The sequence below is a fragment of the Ruditapes philippinarum genome, unplaced genomic scaffold (assembly GCF_026571515.1).
Source record: "Ruditapes philippinarum isolate M1 unplaced genomic scaffold, ASM2657151v2 ctg12089_1_1_1_1, whole genome shotgun sequence".
Classification (NCBI taxonomy): Eukaryota; Metazoa; Mollusca; class Bivalvia; order Venerida; family Veneridae; genus Ruditapes; species Ruditapes philippinarum.
Genome location: NW_026864170.1, coordinates 2,340 through 20,957, shown reverse-complemented (window position 1 = coordinate 20,957; position 18,618 = coordinate 2,340). Strand labels below are relative to the sequence as shown.

General features: G+C 31.2%; 1 protein-coding gene across 1 annotated transcript; it reads right to left on the bottom strand.

Moving 5' to 3' along the window:
- Nucleotides 1-5,979: 5,979 nt before the first annotated feature.
- Nucleotides 5,980-18,355, bottom strand: LOC132724695 (RNA polymerase II elongation factor ELL-like; the record flags this gene model as incomplete). Its single annotated transcript, XM_060709625.1, has 3 exons — nucleotides 18,216-18,355; nucleotides 6,854-6,901; nucleotides 5,980-6,092 (listed from the first exon to the last, which is right to left on the bottom strand). Coding segments are annotated over exons 1-3 (293 nt in total), but the record flags the coding sequence as incomplete, so codon positions are not given.
- Nucleotides 18,356-18,618: the final 263 nt, after the last annotated feature.

Genomic DNA, 18,618 nt, shown 5'->3' with positions numbered 1-18,618 from the left:
GTTACTATTTTAATTGCCCGTAGTGGTATTTGAAAGTAAACAGTAAGAACTACTTTCATTTGATTACATCCATGACCCGGTGTCGCGTGAGAATAACACGCGAAATATATACTAAAAGTTGGTTATGTTATCGCCCTTTCGTATTGTTTACGCCTTTTGTAACTCATTTGTACGAGGGTTTGTTGTTTCAAAAAGTAATAGGACTGGGAGTCGTGCGTATTAAAATTTCATTCAAGTTAGAATATTTTCATATGTACAGCAATAGTAAAATGTTTTTCTACAAATCAAACATAAGTTTTTTAATCTATTGTGCTAAAACACGCTTTTTTTTTGCTATTGAATAACCATGGTAACATGCACCCGGCGCAGCACATAAATATAGTTATTGGAGCTAAGTTCTACTTCTAATTTATGCATAAATAGCTATTTGTTTTCCCCTGTATTCCATCAATACGTTGAAATATATTTATGTGACATTATGTCCAAATTTGACGTCATTCGAGCATGAAATGGCCTATTTATTAAGTTTCGAACAGCAGCGGTCATAGCGTTAGATGTAGAAATATTATATTTGTTAACAAACAGAAAATGTGTACCATCGTTAAATTTTGCCAACCGATTGATTATAATCATTCAGATACACACAAAATGATTAAATAAACAAAGGACAATTATCCTGCCACCAGGACACTTGTTTTCAGCTGGCACAAGCAATTCAAAAACTGCAAATACAAGATCACTAACGAGAAAGGGCGAGGATGAAAGTTGAAAATTGACGGGACGTTAGTGACGTCAATTGCAAAAGCGCTACAAAAGAATCCACGGTAAACGGTACACGAACTGTTTATCGTTGTTTGTATCTGCTTCTGGTCTACTTATTCAGTTTATACCAAAGGATTGTAAATAAGACATTTGTTATAAACACTATTTTATTGTATTTAACTAGATATACGCGTAATCAATAAATTAATGTAATAGTTAACGGTAATAATTAGTAGTGTTTTCGAAAACTTGTTTTTTATAAACGATAGACTGTGCTAAGTAGAAAAGGATAGTTTTCAATTGAGAAATATCTTTTCTTGTTCTGTATACGAGGGTTGTTCAAAAAGTTCGTGGACTGTGGCTCAACTGTTCACATCTTTTAATTTGCGTATATGATTTTACAAGAGACATATATGAATATATGTCCTTAATAAACAGTGAAAAAATCAATACAATATGTTTACAGATAACAATTCTGTGACAGTAACAAATCACAAGGGGTGCACAAACCGGCGCACGCTGATGATGAAACAAAATGACGTTTGTGACGTCGCAATATAAATGAAACATTTTACCAGCGTCATTGTTTCTGAAAGTACACTTTTTATTGTTCAATATCTGCGGATCATATACCAAAACCATGTTTCTGTTTGTGATGATGACCCGAGATATAAAGTGGTAATCTTTTTGCTCCATTCTCCGTATAAAGGTCCGAGTGCCGCATACTTTCCGCTCTTTATCGGGATTTTTGAGTAATTTCGACACCTAACGGACAGTGTTATTAAGTTAATTCAATTGTTTTTTTTTTTTTTTTTTTTTTTTTTTTTTTTTTTTTTTTTTTTTTTTTTTTTCAGTTTCGGGCGCCCAGTTAAGGGGTAACCCCATTTATTTTCCCCGTCATTGGCATAATAGGGGTCGAGGAGCATCCTCCTATCAGCCTTACAATAATACAAGTATATATATTTGATTTCTTACAAAATAAGAATCAGTATAGATAATATGAAAAATATACAATTCGCAAACGTATCATTTACTTGTCCGAAAAGCGAAAAATGACAAGGTTGAAAAGCGAGTTAACTCTTAATGAATTAAATCTATAGTTTCAATTAAGTTGCTTCCCATATATATAAGGTAATATTCATACAAATTACAAATATTTTAAAAATTCTGTCACTGAATCGTTTTTATTTCTACATTTGTATTCAAATTGGTATTTTATATCATTGAACAAATTTCTTAACAAAATAGGTATTGGTTGATATAAATAATTATGCTTACAATTGTTACGATATTTCCATATTGCCCATTTGGTTTCGAATATAACAGTATTGATCAATTTATCATTCATTGCGTGTTCAAAAGATCCAAAAAGTGCAGTTGATTGGAAATTTGAAAAATCATTTTCCAAAATTTTAGCGGACTTAAGTTTTTGAATTACATATGTCCAAACATTCTTAGAAAAATCACATTCCCAGAAGAGATGAAACAGAGTTTCTCTGTGAGATTTACATATACAACATTTACCGTCAGATAAATTCATAAGAGACAGCTTGTGTTCTGTATAAATAACATTGTGTAAAAATTTCCATTGAAATTGTACAGCTTTGCATGAAGAAAAAGAATCATAAACGTGGCACCATATTTTACTCCATGGTAACTCCATATTAAGTAGGGTTTCCCATTTACTTTCACTTTTTAATTTACCAGTCTTTTGATTCCATATATGAGATATTTGTTTTATTTTAATATTTTCAGGCAATATTTTTTTTTGCGTCTTGCTCGTTAAGACAATATCATCTAAGTGAGTGTAATTCGACACTGTTTCATAATGATGTTCTTTTAAAGCAGTTATATACATTTTAGGAATGCTCGATTTGAGAATATGCCATTCGGCAATCCAGTTTCGCTTACAATTTAATTTCCTTAAAAGAGTGTCTATGCTAATAAAATTATTATTTTCAAAGTCCCCAATATCTTTTAAAAAACAATATATTACTTTTTTACAAATGAATTGAAGTAAAGTGTTTTCTTGTGAAAACGAATTTCAGTGTTACAAAAAAGAAATATATCTTTTACATCGGACAGAGACTTTGGCTTAAACTTCGCTTTAAACCGACACCAATTTCCGAGAGCGGAGTTGTAAAACGTACTTATGTTCAATTTGAAAGGTAAATTTTTCTAATGAAGAACATTTACACAGAAAATAATCAATTTTTTTTTCTCCATTAGTATCATATTTTTGTAAAAAATATTTTCCTATTGCGTTCCAGTTCTGTATGTCAGAGTGTATAATTTTGTATATTGTTTTAACATCCAAACTGGCTTGAATATTTGAAATATTACAATAGTTAAGACCTCCGTCTTTCAGGTCAAGGAGAATTGTGCTTTTAGAAACTAGCGGTCGCCTATTGTCCCAAAGAAAATCGCTCATAATTTTTTAGATTTCTTCTATGTATTTTGTCGGTATACCGCGCGTTTCAATTTCAAAATTAATAATAGAAACTACATATGTTTTCAGAATAAGAATTTTCCCTTTTAAAGTCAGGCCCCGAGCTTTCCATACTTGAAGACAATTTTTAATTTTGTTTATCTTTTTCATCCAAATTTCATTCGTATCTATATTATAGCCGTGACAAATTCCTAAAGTTTTAACATAATTTCTCGTCCATTTTATATCTTTAAATTTCGGAGTCCTTTCTTTTGATTTTCCAATAAAGATGGCTGTTGTTTTATCCTTATTCATTTTGGCCCCAGAGGAAATTTCATATTCTTTTAAAGTATTAAATATTTCTGGAACTGACGACTCATTCTCACAAAAAAATTGTGTATCGTCAAGTTAATTCAATTGTTGATTTATAGTATCAACTTGAAACCGCCCTCGTCCGATCTTTAAACAAAATGAATATCAATGATAAAGAAAAATATTTTACCAACTGACAATAATTCTATGCGGTAAATCTACTGAACACCGGCTAGCATTAATTATAAAACAGACCAGAGTAAACACACGTAATACAAATAAAATTATTGGTTGTAGATACGCATATATCCTGATGAATGAAATAAAATATTATTTAAATTAAATTAAATTGTTTTGTCAGAATTGAATCCATAGACCCGATGCAGAAATTAAAAAATGTCGGACATCTCGCAAACCTTTCATACTTCTGGACTTCTGTAGATCTTTTGCAACTGACGTTACAAACGTCCCAACAATTTGCCGCTAAAAATTCTCCGTCGCCCTTTCTGTCTGTGAGCATGTATTTGCCGTATTTGAATAGCTTGCACAACCTGAAACCAACAGACTTGCTCGCCAAATCATTGTTCTTTGTTAATTTAATCACCTCATAAAAATATGAAGGATTATACCAAATTTATTGGTAAAAATTTCCGAAAGAGCGAATTTCTAGTTTTTAAACGGGCTTTATACTTCCCAACTAACCCGTCTCTCTACTGCTACTCAAAACCTGTTTGTTCAGCTATTCAACGTCCAAAAAACGTCATATTTCAGATTTATGTCATTTAAATATTAGTTGATGATTACTGGTATTTTACTTCATAAAACAATCATTCAGTTTGTTTCACCATTTGTTTATATTTTAACATTATACGAAAATTTTGGCGTGCGCCGATGTTGCGTTGCCATGGTTATTAAAGTGCACATAACTCGTAAAGGAAATATAAGTTTACAATAAAAGTAAATCTTACTTGTAGAAATAAAAACACTCTTTCGATTCATATCCACTTAGGGTGTTTTTATGAACCAAGCAAAAAATGACAGCAAAAGTCCACGAACTTTTTGAACATACCTCGTATAATCATATTGTTTTAAAAACATACAATGACATGAGTAAATTAATAAAATAAATTGCTTTTGCTTTAACATTTTCAGTCCTATTGAGTTCCAAGGTTACTCAAAAAACACGAGAAAACCCGGAGAATGGCCGGCTATCGGGCATTTATTTATTTATTTTATTTTTTTTGAAACAGTGGATCGAGAATGTGATCGCTTTTTTCTTGCTTCATCTCCACATATGAGGCAAAGTAAAAGTTACATGACTCATACACCTAGAGACTAGGGAGACTACTTTCAGAAAGAATGACGCTTATTACAATTTCGATTTATTTTACGACGTCATGAACGTCAATTATTGTATTGTTAGCGTGCGCCGCGTTTCGAACCCCTTGTCATTTGAAAACTTCACAGAAATTTCATTTGTTTACATTTTGTTTTGATTTTTCACTATATATAGAGAACATGTTCCGATATTTGTCCTATGTAAAATTTTGTACGTAAATTTAAAAATGTGAACAGTAGAGCTGTAGTCCTATTACTTTTTGAACAACCCTCGTATACGTCAACGGGTTGTCCACATAATTAGCCGTGAAAAAACGTTATTTAACAGCTATATTTATCATTGTAAAATGTGAATATCAGATTAATGATGGAAAAAACATGAAATAGGTTTCATTATAGACTAGTCACGGGTCGAAATTTTGTCATGGAATTGCGAGCGATTCATGAGTCGAAGTCCCGATGTGTCGAAGTTTTTACGCAAGTCCCTTCAACTTCGACTTACCGAAGTTCTACTGTATATTAAACAAATACAAGCTCTAGAAAAAATAAAATATAAATATTTCTATTTACTACCATGTTTTTGCTATATTTGAGTATAAATTTTCTTTATTCTGTGATCATAAAAATAATAGATTATCAATGGAAGTTAAGACAAAGGGTAAAAGAATCATGATGTTTATACAAATCTGTGTGAGAGATAAGAAAATGTACAGACAGAGGTGAACTCAGGACATTAAACTTGACGTAAATAACCAAATATAGGCATGGATAAAGTAAACAATGTATGCAGCACTATATTTCTGTAGTAAACACACAAAGTTTCCTTAAAACAAATAAACATGTACAATGCACTACAAAATTTTTATATCTAATTTGTTTTTATCATTAAAAACAGCTGACATCTGTTTTTTAAAACAATGTACATTTTCCTTTGTTCTCCATTTCAGAAGACATTGGTTAAAAGATATTGTAACATTACAGAATTTGCAATAACAGTCGAGTAGGAAGATACTTTAACAGGTATATGTATAGGACACTTCATCTTCTATCAGCTAGACAAAAGGTTATTTACATATATTAATGTAAAATTCAAAATCAAGTCATTTGTGACAAAAATTACATTGTTAAATATATCTCACCTTGAACTGGTCTGGCAGACTGCATCAAAACTTCCGTTAGGGTCGCCCTGTATTGCTGAGAGGGAGAAATGAAACGTTCTTAAGCTGTCCCCGCCCTCTGGTATTTGGATACTCTGAAATTAGTCAACAAAATAGCACAATTAACAGGGTACAGTCTTTTTTTATCAGTAGATGACATTAAAACATTTCTTTTATGTTTTTTTTTTAAAGCAGAATACTACTGATCTATGCAAATATTTAAGAAAAAAAAAAAAATATTTGAAGTAAAAATGTTGTGAGGACTTTAAAGTGACTTCAGGTAACACACATGTAAGGACTTAATCACAGAACTTATCAAATAATAAAACTTGCAGAAAAAAAGACAATGTTTGTAAAATATGAAATGAATGCCCTCACCCCTTATAATGGTAACCAACTAGTCCTGCTACCTGGACATTTTAACTGTCAACTTTGTCCAACATCACCACCAAATCTTAAGTCTGTAATTAAGTGTGTTCTTATAATCTTTAGGTGATAATGGTCAGGTCGGCGTTTAGTCAACCTTTGATTCTTTGACCTCATCCTCTACTGTTAGAGGACTTATACTTTCAAATATTTCATCATGTTTGTTTTTTGTTTTGTTTTGGGTTTTACATCACACCGACACAGTATAGGTCGTTCGGCACCTCCAGCTATACTGGTGGAGGAAGACCTCAGGTGCCCTTCCGTGCATTATTTCAGGCACGAAAGGGCACCTGAGTAGAACCACCGACGTTCATAGCTGGATAGCTTCCTCACATGAAAGAATCCAAAGTCCCTGTCGGGATTTGAACCCAATTCATCATGTTTAAAGAAAAGTAAAAAATGATGAATGGAATTAAAAGAAATAACATACCCCTTGGTTTCCTTGGAACTGTATACATGGTTTCTGTGTACATGAGGGCTGAAATTGAAAAAATCAGACATTTTACCATGATTGTAAAAATATACAAAGATTCTAGTACATTAATGGTTCATTATGATTGATGGGGAAATTGATAGATTATCATAAATATATTTCATTTTTTATTTTAATATATTTCAATATGAGTAAAATCAATTATATCAAAATATATATTTTTATTTCTGATCAGACAGAAAAATTATAGAAAAAGACTTGCAATTCTTTCTGGATTTTGCTGCAATCCTTCAATATACACAAAAGTAATTCAATTGATATAGTCTGCCTTTAATTAAACTATCTTAATGACAGTATAGGTCTAGGATCAAACCCAACATCAGAAAGACTATAAAGACAAATTGACAAAGTTGAGTGAAGGTCATAAATTCTGATGCAATTATATAAATGCATGCAGATACTTTAATTTATTTGAAGGTACCCAATCATACAGACGGTGACCTATCTATACTTCTTTAGGAATGTTATCAAAATAATGCAACATAAAAACAAACATGCAAAATAATTCTCATCCTAAACATTATTTCAAATTAAAAAATACTTGAAAACTTTTACTTTGATTTAAAGCAAATGTAACTTATTCATGTGGTTTAAGCAATTATTCATTTAACTCATTTAATTAGGTTATATGCCCATAAATTTTATTAAATTCTTTTATCTAAATCTATCTTCAAAACATTCTGTTCATGTGACACCACATGACACTGCATGATTATCTTACAATTTTACAGTAAGGCAGATGAAATGTGATCAGTAATGAAACAATTATTTTAACTGTCATAATTATAGCAGCTAGGGAAAGATTAAAAAAATTAAACACAAGACATGTGCCTTTTAGGCAGCACACCACACTAAATGAAGCCACAGCTTCGAATGGCCAGGGAGGATTTCATGGATATAGTGACTATTGTGGTTTTAAAAATTGACGGGTTTGTAAAAAAAAGCATTTTTCAGCATGAAATTGTTTTTTGTAACATGTAATATGATTCATTGGCAAAATTCGAAAACATGGTTAGAAATAACATGCTGTTTATAATAGATGTCAAGGCCGCCATTGTTTGTAAACATTCTTTTAAACAGCATGCTCGTTGAAACAAGTGATTTTTTACAGGGGGTACAAACTTTCAGCAATAGCTAAAAAATCTACAAGGCAAGCACCTATTTCTTTTTGTGATAGTTTGCATGCATAGGGAGTTGCTAAGCAAATGACAGAGTTTCTGTAGTCCGTAATTTGCAGGTATTTTTTGCCGGAGGAACGAAAAATGTTGTTTTTGGGTCTCCGGACCACTAAATAGATTTTTGGCTTTTTAGGAATGAATTGGAATTTTTTTAACTGCCTGACTGTTGCACATGGATGATTTCATTACATAATTGTGCAATGTTTGACATATATGTTCTTAACAAATGTTTTTTTTTTCCGCGGTTGTGTAATGTTTGGGATCAGAATTTATTTAGACATATTGCTTGTAGGACATTGACGGCAGAAACTTGAAATTTAGTGTGGAGTGCTACCTTACATAGAATACAGGGCACATGACTATTTGTGATAAATTCGGACATTAAACCCCTAAAATTTTCTTCATTAAATAAATTATTAATCATATAAAATGTTTAATTATGAGCATACATAATTTGCTGGACAAGTAATTATTATTTTTGACATCATATGAGCATCAATTCATACATGATAGGTCTTTATTTAACATTTTAAAGCAGATTTATATCTGGGGGAAGAAATTAATGAAACAACTGAAATTAACAAGTTTCCCTCTCCTTCAGGTAGTGTACCAATGTTATGTGTAAAGTTACATAGACCTCTGTGTTATAAAACTGATGTAGAACTCAGAAACTTTTATAGGAATAGTCATTATATAATTACATCCTTATTGTGCTGGTACTGAAATTGATTAGCCACTTTGCTTCCAGTATGGAGATACGCTGGCCAGTCTGCAAATTTCATGCAGTCTAACCAGGCTCTATACTGTTGACTGGCCAACTTCAAATATCTCCAAAATTAATAATTAAGTTAAAGGGGATAATCTCATACTTGGTATTCTCGAAGTTCATTAACACCTGAGTTCATAAATAATATCACTTAAAATTATTTAAATATAACTAAATGTACATATGCATATAAACTAACTACAACTTTAACAAAAGAATCAGATTTAAAAAGCTAACAAACTTATGTACAATTTTATACAATTTTTAAAGCTTAATTTTCTCTTTTAATTAAATTTATCAGCGAATCATTTTTCTTTTTTTCTATTTGAAGAACTGTTTTCTACCAGAGAAAATTAGAATGGTTGCAATCAGGCTTGCCCAATACTTCTTTGGTATTTCAGTTTCATACTTATTTTTAGTATTCAAACCTACTTACATCTAAGTATTTAAACCTATGTTTACTGCCTCAAGTGAGTAAAATTTGACAATTTCTACATACAAAGTATTAACTACATTCATTTATTATATTAACCTTTCCCATTTTATTTTGAATACTCGTAAATGATACATAAAATGTAGAATAAATCCTGTTTAGCAGAAATTAAAAAACCTAGTAAATCTAGTAATCACTTTAAAAGATGTCCACTGGCTAAGACCTGAGGCTAATACTGCCAGAGACAGCCATTAATAACTTATATGTGTACATGTAGGCTTGAGTTAATTCATTTAAGCCAGACATTGCTTTCCTTATTACTACCAGTAAACTGAGCCAATCTAAGAGTTGTCATTAAGTTCAGCCGCTGGAGGCAAAGACGACCATCTCAAATTCATTTTGGGCCATTCAAAACATAGAAAATTCAAGTCTCAGAAAACTATGCATTCCCAAATTGATGCATTACAAACATAATATTTTCTTGCCAAATGAGAAGCAGGTTATCAATTACAAGTCATCAGTCTTCATTTTTGTTTTTGTTGCCCGATTTTCTTTTAAAAAGTACTTTCATTCAAAAGGGAATCACTTGAAGTAACTTATAATACATTACAAGAAAACAAGAATACTAATGACAATCCTGATGGAACCTGTTAATTGCTTTTAAAAAAAAATAAAATTATTTGGTGTTCAGCAGTTTCTGTTAGCTACTTTAATTGGATAGAATCTAAATTTAGCAGAACTTGGAAATAATCAAGTACACATTATTGTGTGCTGTAACTATGCTGTTATTCTGTTAACAGGTGTAATATTCAGAATTTTCTAAATTTACAATTTGGACTTTTTACAACACTTTTTTTCTCAAATTCCAATGGTATTTGTGGCATTCCCAAAATTGTTGAGAAAAAGGTCTGTAAATCTAGATCATATGTGAAGTATAGATAGTTATACCAAAATCTATCATGAATCTTAATAAAAGCTATTTAACTATAGAGGTTTCTTGAATAAGTCCTTTAATCAAAGTTAGCTAACAAGTTATACAGGCAAATGGATCTGTGCTCACGTTATCAAACCTGAACTATTGTTTGATTTTATTAACCTGTCAATTCCATACTGATTATACGGTCAATGCGCAGAATATATCAATATTCGATAAATGTTCGGTAAATTCCGTGAGAGGTAGCAATATAAGATGTGATTAAATTCATCTAGTTTCTATGAATTAGTTACAGTGACTGTTATAGAGCAATAGGGTAAACCACGGGTATATTTTATCTGAATGTCCAACGTGTTGTAAGATCGAGACAGTGTCCATTTTTTTTCTAATTCATAAGTATTTTCAACATTTTTGAAGTTATGGTTGTTCCGTTTTTAATATGTTTTGCACTTTTTTGTAAATACTATACTTTTGTTTATAACATTGTTTAAGAATTAATACTAAATATTCATTCGGATTAAAATCAATAAATGTAATTTCAGTGCCGTAAAATACAATGCAAAATGTGACAATTCAGTGTTTCTTAGTTGTTTCATATCCTTGTAGACAAGTTTGCAAGCGCTTGACGATTTTCATTAAAATATACTTAAAAATAAAAAAAGATAAGTCTAAAAAGAATGTCAAACAAGGGTGCCATAGTCACAAAATACGCCCGTTTACGAAAAAGCTTTAGATGGAGATGGGGGCATTATGGATAAGTGTTATCTAGCAAGCAAGTTTTTATTCTTGGCACTGTGTTGTTAAATGAACCTTAAAACAAATCAATAGGGAAGATATGCACAGAATGTGTGACCTTGACCTTGGTTGCAGGGACCTGAATTTTATGCACGGCACTCAGCCTCACAATGATGAACATTTGTGCCAAATTATATTGAAATCCCTCTATGCATGTAGAAGTTTTGCTCCAGACAAGTGTTTTTCTATGAGCTCTAACTGTGACCTTCACCTTTGACCTAGAGACTTGGTTTATGTGCAGGGCACTACGTCTCATGGTGGTGAACAATTCTATAAAAGTAACATTAAAATTCCTCCATGCATGTAGAAAATATGCTTCCGGGACAACATCTGGATTATTTATAAATTCATCTCCAGTGGACCTGGACCTTGCAAAATATTAAAACCCCTAAATTAAATGTGTAACACCTGTAGTCATGATAGTTACCATTTGTGCCTTACAATCCATCAATAAATGAGACTTCAAGGTCCCTATAACCCATCTTTCAAATATTTTAATCTGAACTTTGACCTCTAAGTGGTAACCTTGACTCATTGATCGGCAGGGATCTGAATTTTGCAGCGACAACTCAGCCTCACAATGGGGGTTGTGAACTTTTGGTGCCAAGTTTATATTGAAACCCCTTTGGGAATGAAGTTTTGGGCTCCGCGGACAAGCGTTTTTTTAAATTTGAGCTGCTAAGTTTGTGACTTGGGACCTTTGACCTGGAGGAAAAACTTGGATCAATGATGGAGCAATACATATCATGGGGTGAAGTGAACATTTCCATAAAGTATTATAAATTTTCCCTTCCATAAAAGGGTTGGGGATATCTCCGGGAAAAATCTGGATTTTTTCCAAAAATTTTATGCCCTTGCCCTTTGAAATTTTATTAAAATTTAAAGAAACATTTTTAAAAGCCTTTATCTTATAAAAAATTTTGTGTTACAACCCCTCAAAAAATTGAGGATTAAATGGGCCCCTAAAACACATCCCCATATTTTTATTTTTTTAAAACGGGCGATAAAAAGTCCCATGAAATTTAAATTAAAAAAAATTCCCTTTTTAAAGTTTTTTTCTGGGGAAATACTTTTCATTCAATTTTTTAAATCTTTGAATAAGCTGAATATATTTACTTAAAAATTTAAAAATAAAAATTAAAATTTCTATGAAAAAGTTTACTTTTGAAAAGGGTTTTTACTGTTTTGATTTTTTAAAAAAAAATTTTACAGAAAATAGTTTCACGTTAAGAATTTGCCCAAAGAATAACATGTGTTAAAAAAATTTGTTACTTTTTTCCAACTACTCAAGTCCGAAAAAATTTTTCTTTCCCCTTTGATTAAATTCTTTTTTTAGATAAGGGGATAATTGTAAGTCTTTTAAATGAACAAAGAAATAACTTTTTGTCTCCCTTTGATTAAATTTTATTTAAAAAATCGGGGTTTTCATAATCTTTATTTGCCCTTTGGGACCTTGTTTATTGCCCTAAAATTAATTTAAAGCCTTTATTCTTGAAAATGACCTTTTGTGTTAAACCCCTCAATTAATGGGGCTAAATGGCCCTTTATAAAACATTTTCAAAATTTTTTTTTGAACTTTAAACCTCTATGTGTGCCTTGCCTTGGCCGAAGGGAAACCTAAAATTTTTCCCACGGACACTCCCCCTCACAATGGTGAACTTTTGTCCCAAAAATTAAAATCCCTCTATAATGGGGGAATTTTTGCTCCGGACAAGCATTTTTCAATGAGCTCTAAGTGTGACCTTGACCTTTGACCTAGAGACCTGGTTCAAATGTGCGCGACACTGCTCCTCATAGTGGTGAACATTTTATATGAAGTTTCATTAAAATCCCTCCATACATGTAGGAGATATGCTCCGGACAAAATTGACGCCGCCCGCCCGCCGCCGCCCGACCGCCCGCCCGCCCGACCGCACCGCCGCCCGCCCGCCAGGGGGCGTTCCCATAATACGTCCCGTTTTTCAAACGGCGTATAAAAAAGGGATCGAACCTCAGACCTCTCATGCAATAGGTAATCACTCAACCCACTGCGCTATTGCGGATGTTATGAGAGCACTTCATTAAGCTTGTGGCAGTTTTTCAAACATTAGTTATAAATTATACTCCATATTAATTCTCGTAAAATAAACGGACAAAAAAGTGGGATCGCATATTTAAATGAGTGCTATAATGTATTGATAATTGACAGGTCAATAAAATCAGACTGTATTAAGTTGTTAACCTTTACTTTAAAGTTTGCTGCATATGCTAACATTTGTCCATATAATGATATATGCCAGATGTCCATATGCTAACATCTGAAATGGATGGACATTCCATGGATAAAATTAAAGAAAAATACTGGCCATATTGCTAATTGTGCCCTTCTTAAACATTATTTTTTCAAGTAAATAGATTAAGGTGCAAATGCGCTATGAATTAAACTCTAAAGTGGATGAGTTTTAGACACCACCAAAACTATTAAAAAAATATCAAAATTATAATCGATTCTTAATCCCTTCATCAGAATAAATTTGTAACTTTAAAACTTGATCAATAAACAGTGGCAACCATTAATTTGCTGATACTTTAAAACAGAATCTAAAACTTTTTAATACTATAACAGTATGATATCTGACATAGTATAATGTATATATATACTACTAAAGCAATTATAATTTGTCACACAAAAAATATGATAAAACTATTAACACTGACTGCATTAACTTTTCTCATTTATTACCTGAATATCAGCAAGCACAATGTTTAACATTGACGTTATTTCATAACATAAATATACATCAGCACATGGCAAAATGAACATGCAACTGCACGTAACATTGCAGCTGATCAACATTTAATATTGAAATCACATTGTAATGCATGTCACACTCTAAAATATGCACTCATCATATCCTCATCATGTTTCAATGAACCAATAAAATGTAAAAAGTATGGGAGAGAATATAATTACACTTGTGAACCATTCTGTCACTGTAAATTGACATGCATTCACCAAACTGTTACAATGTAAAGCTACATGATACATCCTTGTTATTGTACTACTGTTAGCCACTCAACATAAAACTTGCTTTTAAAATAGGTTTAACTTTAATTAATATCGTGTGCACGACTTAAAAACAGTTAGATTGATTAATTATTAAACTAAATGATAATTTGTTTGATTAATGATTAATTCTTTTTTGTATTTATAGAAGACTCTGCAATGACTTATTTTATACAATATGAATATTAGATTCTTTTGTACACATGATTAATTGATAATTTATCTAACAGATTAGATTAGCTAAATGCATCAGTCACTAAATATTAATTAATTTATTAATTGTAAACATGACTCAACAATAACCTTTTTTTAAAGGCATTTTTATTTGTTAATGTTAACATCACTAAGCTATCAAGTTAATGAATTGACATGTAAACAAGGTTCCTCCAAAATTTATTTTGATTAACTGGCTACAGCCAGACTTAATAAATAGAATTATTAACTTGTAGATTAAACCACTCAACAATTACTTTATTAACTCTTAGCCTGCTATGAACAATGCAAACCAAGATCATATGGCACTGGTCATGATGTGCACTGTTCATTATTCAGTCTGTACATATTTCCCAAATTTCCCTAAAAATGATGGATGGTTTTATCAAGACTGAAGATAGACACATCCATCTAATATATTCAGCACTGGTTTAAGGGTTGATCGTTAAATAATAAACACAACTTATACATACAAGAATACATTTAACCTAAATCTTTAATCTATTAACTCTGCAATCAATGTAATAATTATTAAGTACTTAGTAATAATTTTATCTTATCATGTAACTGTTTGAAAATATAATAATTAGTTAACTGTTTAAATACAGGTATACATGATTGTATCAACAATTACATGTTATCCAACAATTTACAAAAACTCAACAATACCTTGTTTTAATTGATAAGAATAAATTGAACAATCAGTTCATGGCCCAAAAATAATTTAAATGTGACGTTTCTAAAAAATAATAAATAAAGACAGCATTTAAACAGTAAAAAAAACAAAACAATTAAAACATGACTCTACCAAGTTCACCTATTATTGTAACAATGATATTACATTAGAAACTGTTTATATGTTAAATACATACAAAAACTTCTTTAATTTTTATACAATGTGTTTGCAATAATTAAACTGACAATACAAAATTAAGATTCAAGGAAATTATAATCAATATTTATACCATTATCATTACATCATCAAGCTCTCAATCTTAAACAATTAGGAAATAAAAGTACCGTAAAAATTCCTATTACGCCCCCGGGGGCTTTTTCAAAAGGGGGCTATTATTACAACACGTTTTTTTCCTAAATCCAAACATCATTTAAAATACACTTAGTGTTAACAAGTGTTGGTAATAGCATTAAAATGTGTTGATTTTAAAGTTCATGTGATACATTTTTGTGTTTACTATGAAATAAAATGGATTTTGAAGGATTTGAATAAAATTACGGATTTATTAAAGAGTTCACCACTGATGAGCAGATTTTTTTTCCATATCAAAAAGCCTGGGGGGCTTTTATTAGGGGTGGGGCGTTTAGGAATTTTTACGGTATTCACAATTTACAATCCCTTTATTATGCAAGTAACAATCATACATGTATGTTCAACTACTTAAAAATATACATGTATGTAAGCTGAAAAAAATAAATACTTGTTGATTCCCGCAAGTTAAAGAAATTTCAAATGAATCTAATCTATTCAAATGCTTTTTTTTTAAACATTTTGTATATATGTTATCATACAGTTTCTATAGTACCCTTATTAGTAGTTACTTATTAGGATGATGAACAGAAGAAAGTGGTACAAATTAAGGTGGGATGTGAGGCTATATTGGTATATGAACTATTAATTGGTAGTATGATTATCTATAAATATATATTTTCAATCACCTGTCATTTTTTAGAGTCAGAGATATTAAAAAGTATCAGCTTAGAAGCAAGTGATATCACTCTATTTGCAACTGAGTAAGTTATCAAAAAGAGTGGTTCCTATTGAGTATTCTACACATTCACGAACACACGTGGCCAGTTATAATGTCTTATATCAATGTAAATAAAATTTTCCAGTTCTGACTGGCTCACATGCTAAGTAAAGTGTGACATGTAAACCATAAAGCACAGAAACACACTCAAATGATTTCTGCATCTTAGACTGTTAGTAACAATATGCCATTTTTATAAGAATAATTGTTGTACTTGCAATATGGCTTTATAATATCTCACTTTAGAGTGAGAACTTTCGTGTTTTTAAAAAACGATACACTAACAAATTTAGGGCTAGTATGTCAGTGTTATTGTGAGCATGATCACTGCCAACCAATTATGTTAGAAACAGGCCTATTTACAGGCATGCTAAGTTATTTTTCAAAAATAACACCTGTTTAAATGTTCTGTCTAACTACAAAATCATTTAAATGAATAACATAGATTTAGCAGTCAGATCGGGGATTGAAATTTTTCAGGGCCACTTGTCCTGTAGGACAAGAAACTTCTACATTTATATATTCTACTCGACTCCTGTGTGTTATGCTAATGATCCTGCATCTCAAGCATGATTTTCATGACTGCAACTTATTAATAAAGTTATTTATAAAAGCAAACATTTTGAATGTTGGCACTCATCATTTGAACAACTGTTATGAACAACCGTAATAAGATTTAAAAATTACATAGGTAAAATGGAAAACTAAATTGTTGTAGCTGCTTATTGATCTAAAAAAAAAATGTCAAAAGCACTTCAGCTGATGACAATATGCGAAAATTTGCCTGACAAACAAAAAATTAAAATCAGTTCTCAGTAGTTGGTCAAGTTGATTCCCATGCTAATGTAAAGTGGACACTGATTAGCCGATGATAGTTGATACTCTACATCCCATATATGAATGTTTTCAGCAATGACAACTATTCTTAAATCTTTTATGTTTACTCAAATTTCTGCTGCTTTGCAATGCCTTTATAATCGTCAGAGACTTAATAATTCAACAAAATGTTGACCATTTACTATGAAAATTTGTCTGCCATATTGAATTATCTGAGGAACAGTTCATACACACTGAGTTTATTTTTTCAGTCCTAACCAATCTGTAGTGTAGTATCACTGTCTGCATTTTTCAGTTCTAAGTAAGGCTCCCACGTTTACAATTTTTTGTGAACGTTTACACGATTGCTAAGAACCGAAACGATTCTTTGTACTATCTTACAACATGTATTCAAGTCTCCAAATGATGACTGACTTTCTATTTACAAATAATAATGTTCAGGGCCCATCACTATTGAGTCGACACACATTTTCTGCATTGTATCCTCATTTCACTCTTTTGAAAGATCAAAGGAAAATCAACTTTTCCAAAAATGTATGTCACGAGCAATTATTGCACGGTAATGCTGTGTGAATGGTTATAAATACCTATTTTTCGTATTTTACTTTTGAATAAACCAATTACAATTGATAGAATTCATGATTACAGGTAACGATTAAGATATTTTGTAAGACAATATTGTCATTTCAAATACACAGTAAAAATTATCGTAAATGTTTACGACTGAAAATCGAAACAAATCTGTTTAAACGTGGGGACCTTAGTGCTAAGTTATGTTGTTATTTCTGGGGTTTTTTCAAAGCTATGATAAAAATTAACCTATACATAGATTTTACAATCTCAAAAGGTGTGAGTTTGAATCACTACCTTTATCATGTTATGTTTCCATAGAAATATGTTCGGTATTCTATCATAAATTATGTAAAACATTTAAGTCTGTTCTTTTTTTAAGTTTGTTTGTAGAATGAGAAGCTCCACTTAGAAGTAAAAAATGTTCATGCCAATATATTATTTGTTATTACAACTTTGAAGCCATATAGTTTCATAAAGGTATTCGGTTTTTGACATATGTCCAACTCTTGCCAAAGCCATGCCCCGACATATGTGAAAGTTTAAAATAGAAATTCGACGAATAAGCGGTCCAATTTGTTTAATATCAGTAAAAAGATATTAAACTTAATAAATATAGACATAATACAATGATACCATACATGTAGAAGGCATGTCCATATAAGGTTTTCAAGTCGAGAAATATGCAGTGCTTGCAAAAACGAGACAAGTCGCACGTTTTCTCAAAAATCTTTAAAATTATCAGTGAAAAATACTTATACCTTTCTCCGTAAATATTCCTCTATTATTCGCAATGAGGTATCTGTCAATTTAACTTGAACTACACTTCTATTTGAAGTAGAAATTGAATTTGAAGAGAGACCATATTGAAACCCTTCTTCCAGTGCAGCCATTTTGGGTCTAACTTACTTGCACCAACAGGGGGCAGTTCAAAGCATTATTTTAAATTAAATTTTACTAAGAAAAAAACAGGGAGAATGCTTCCTGAACGATTAAAGGTTTAAAGAAACATTATGTTCTGATGTGAAACGTTGAAAGTGTATTTCTAAAAAAATACCTACAGAGATTTACATTAAATAAATTTAACTTAAACACTGAATTTGTTTGAAACTACCCTTATCACATTTCCGGTTACTGGGAACCAGCCATTGTACCAGCTGTTTT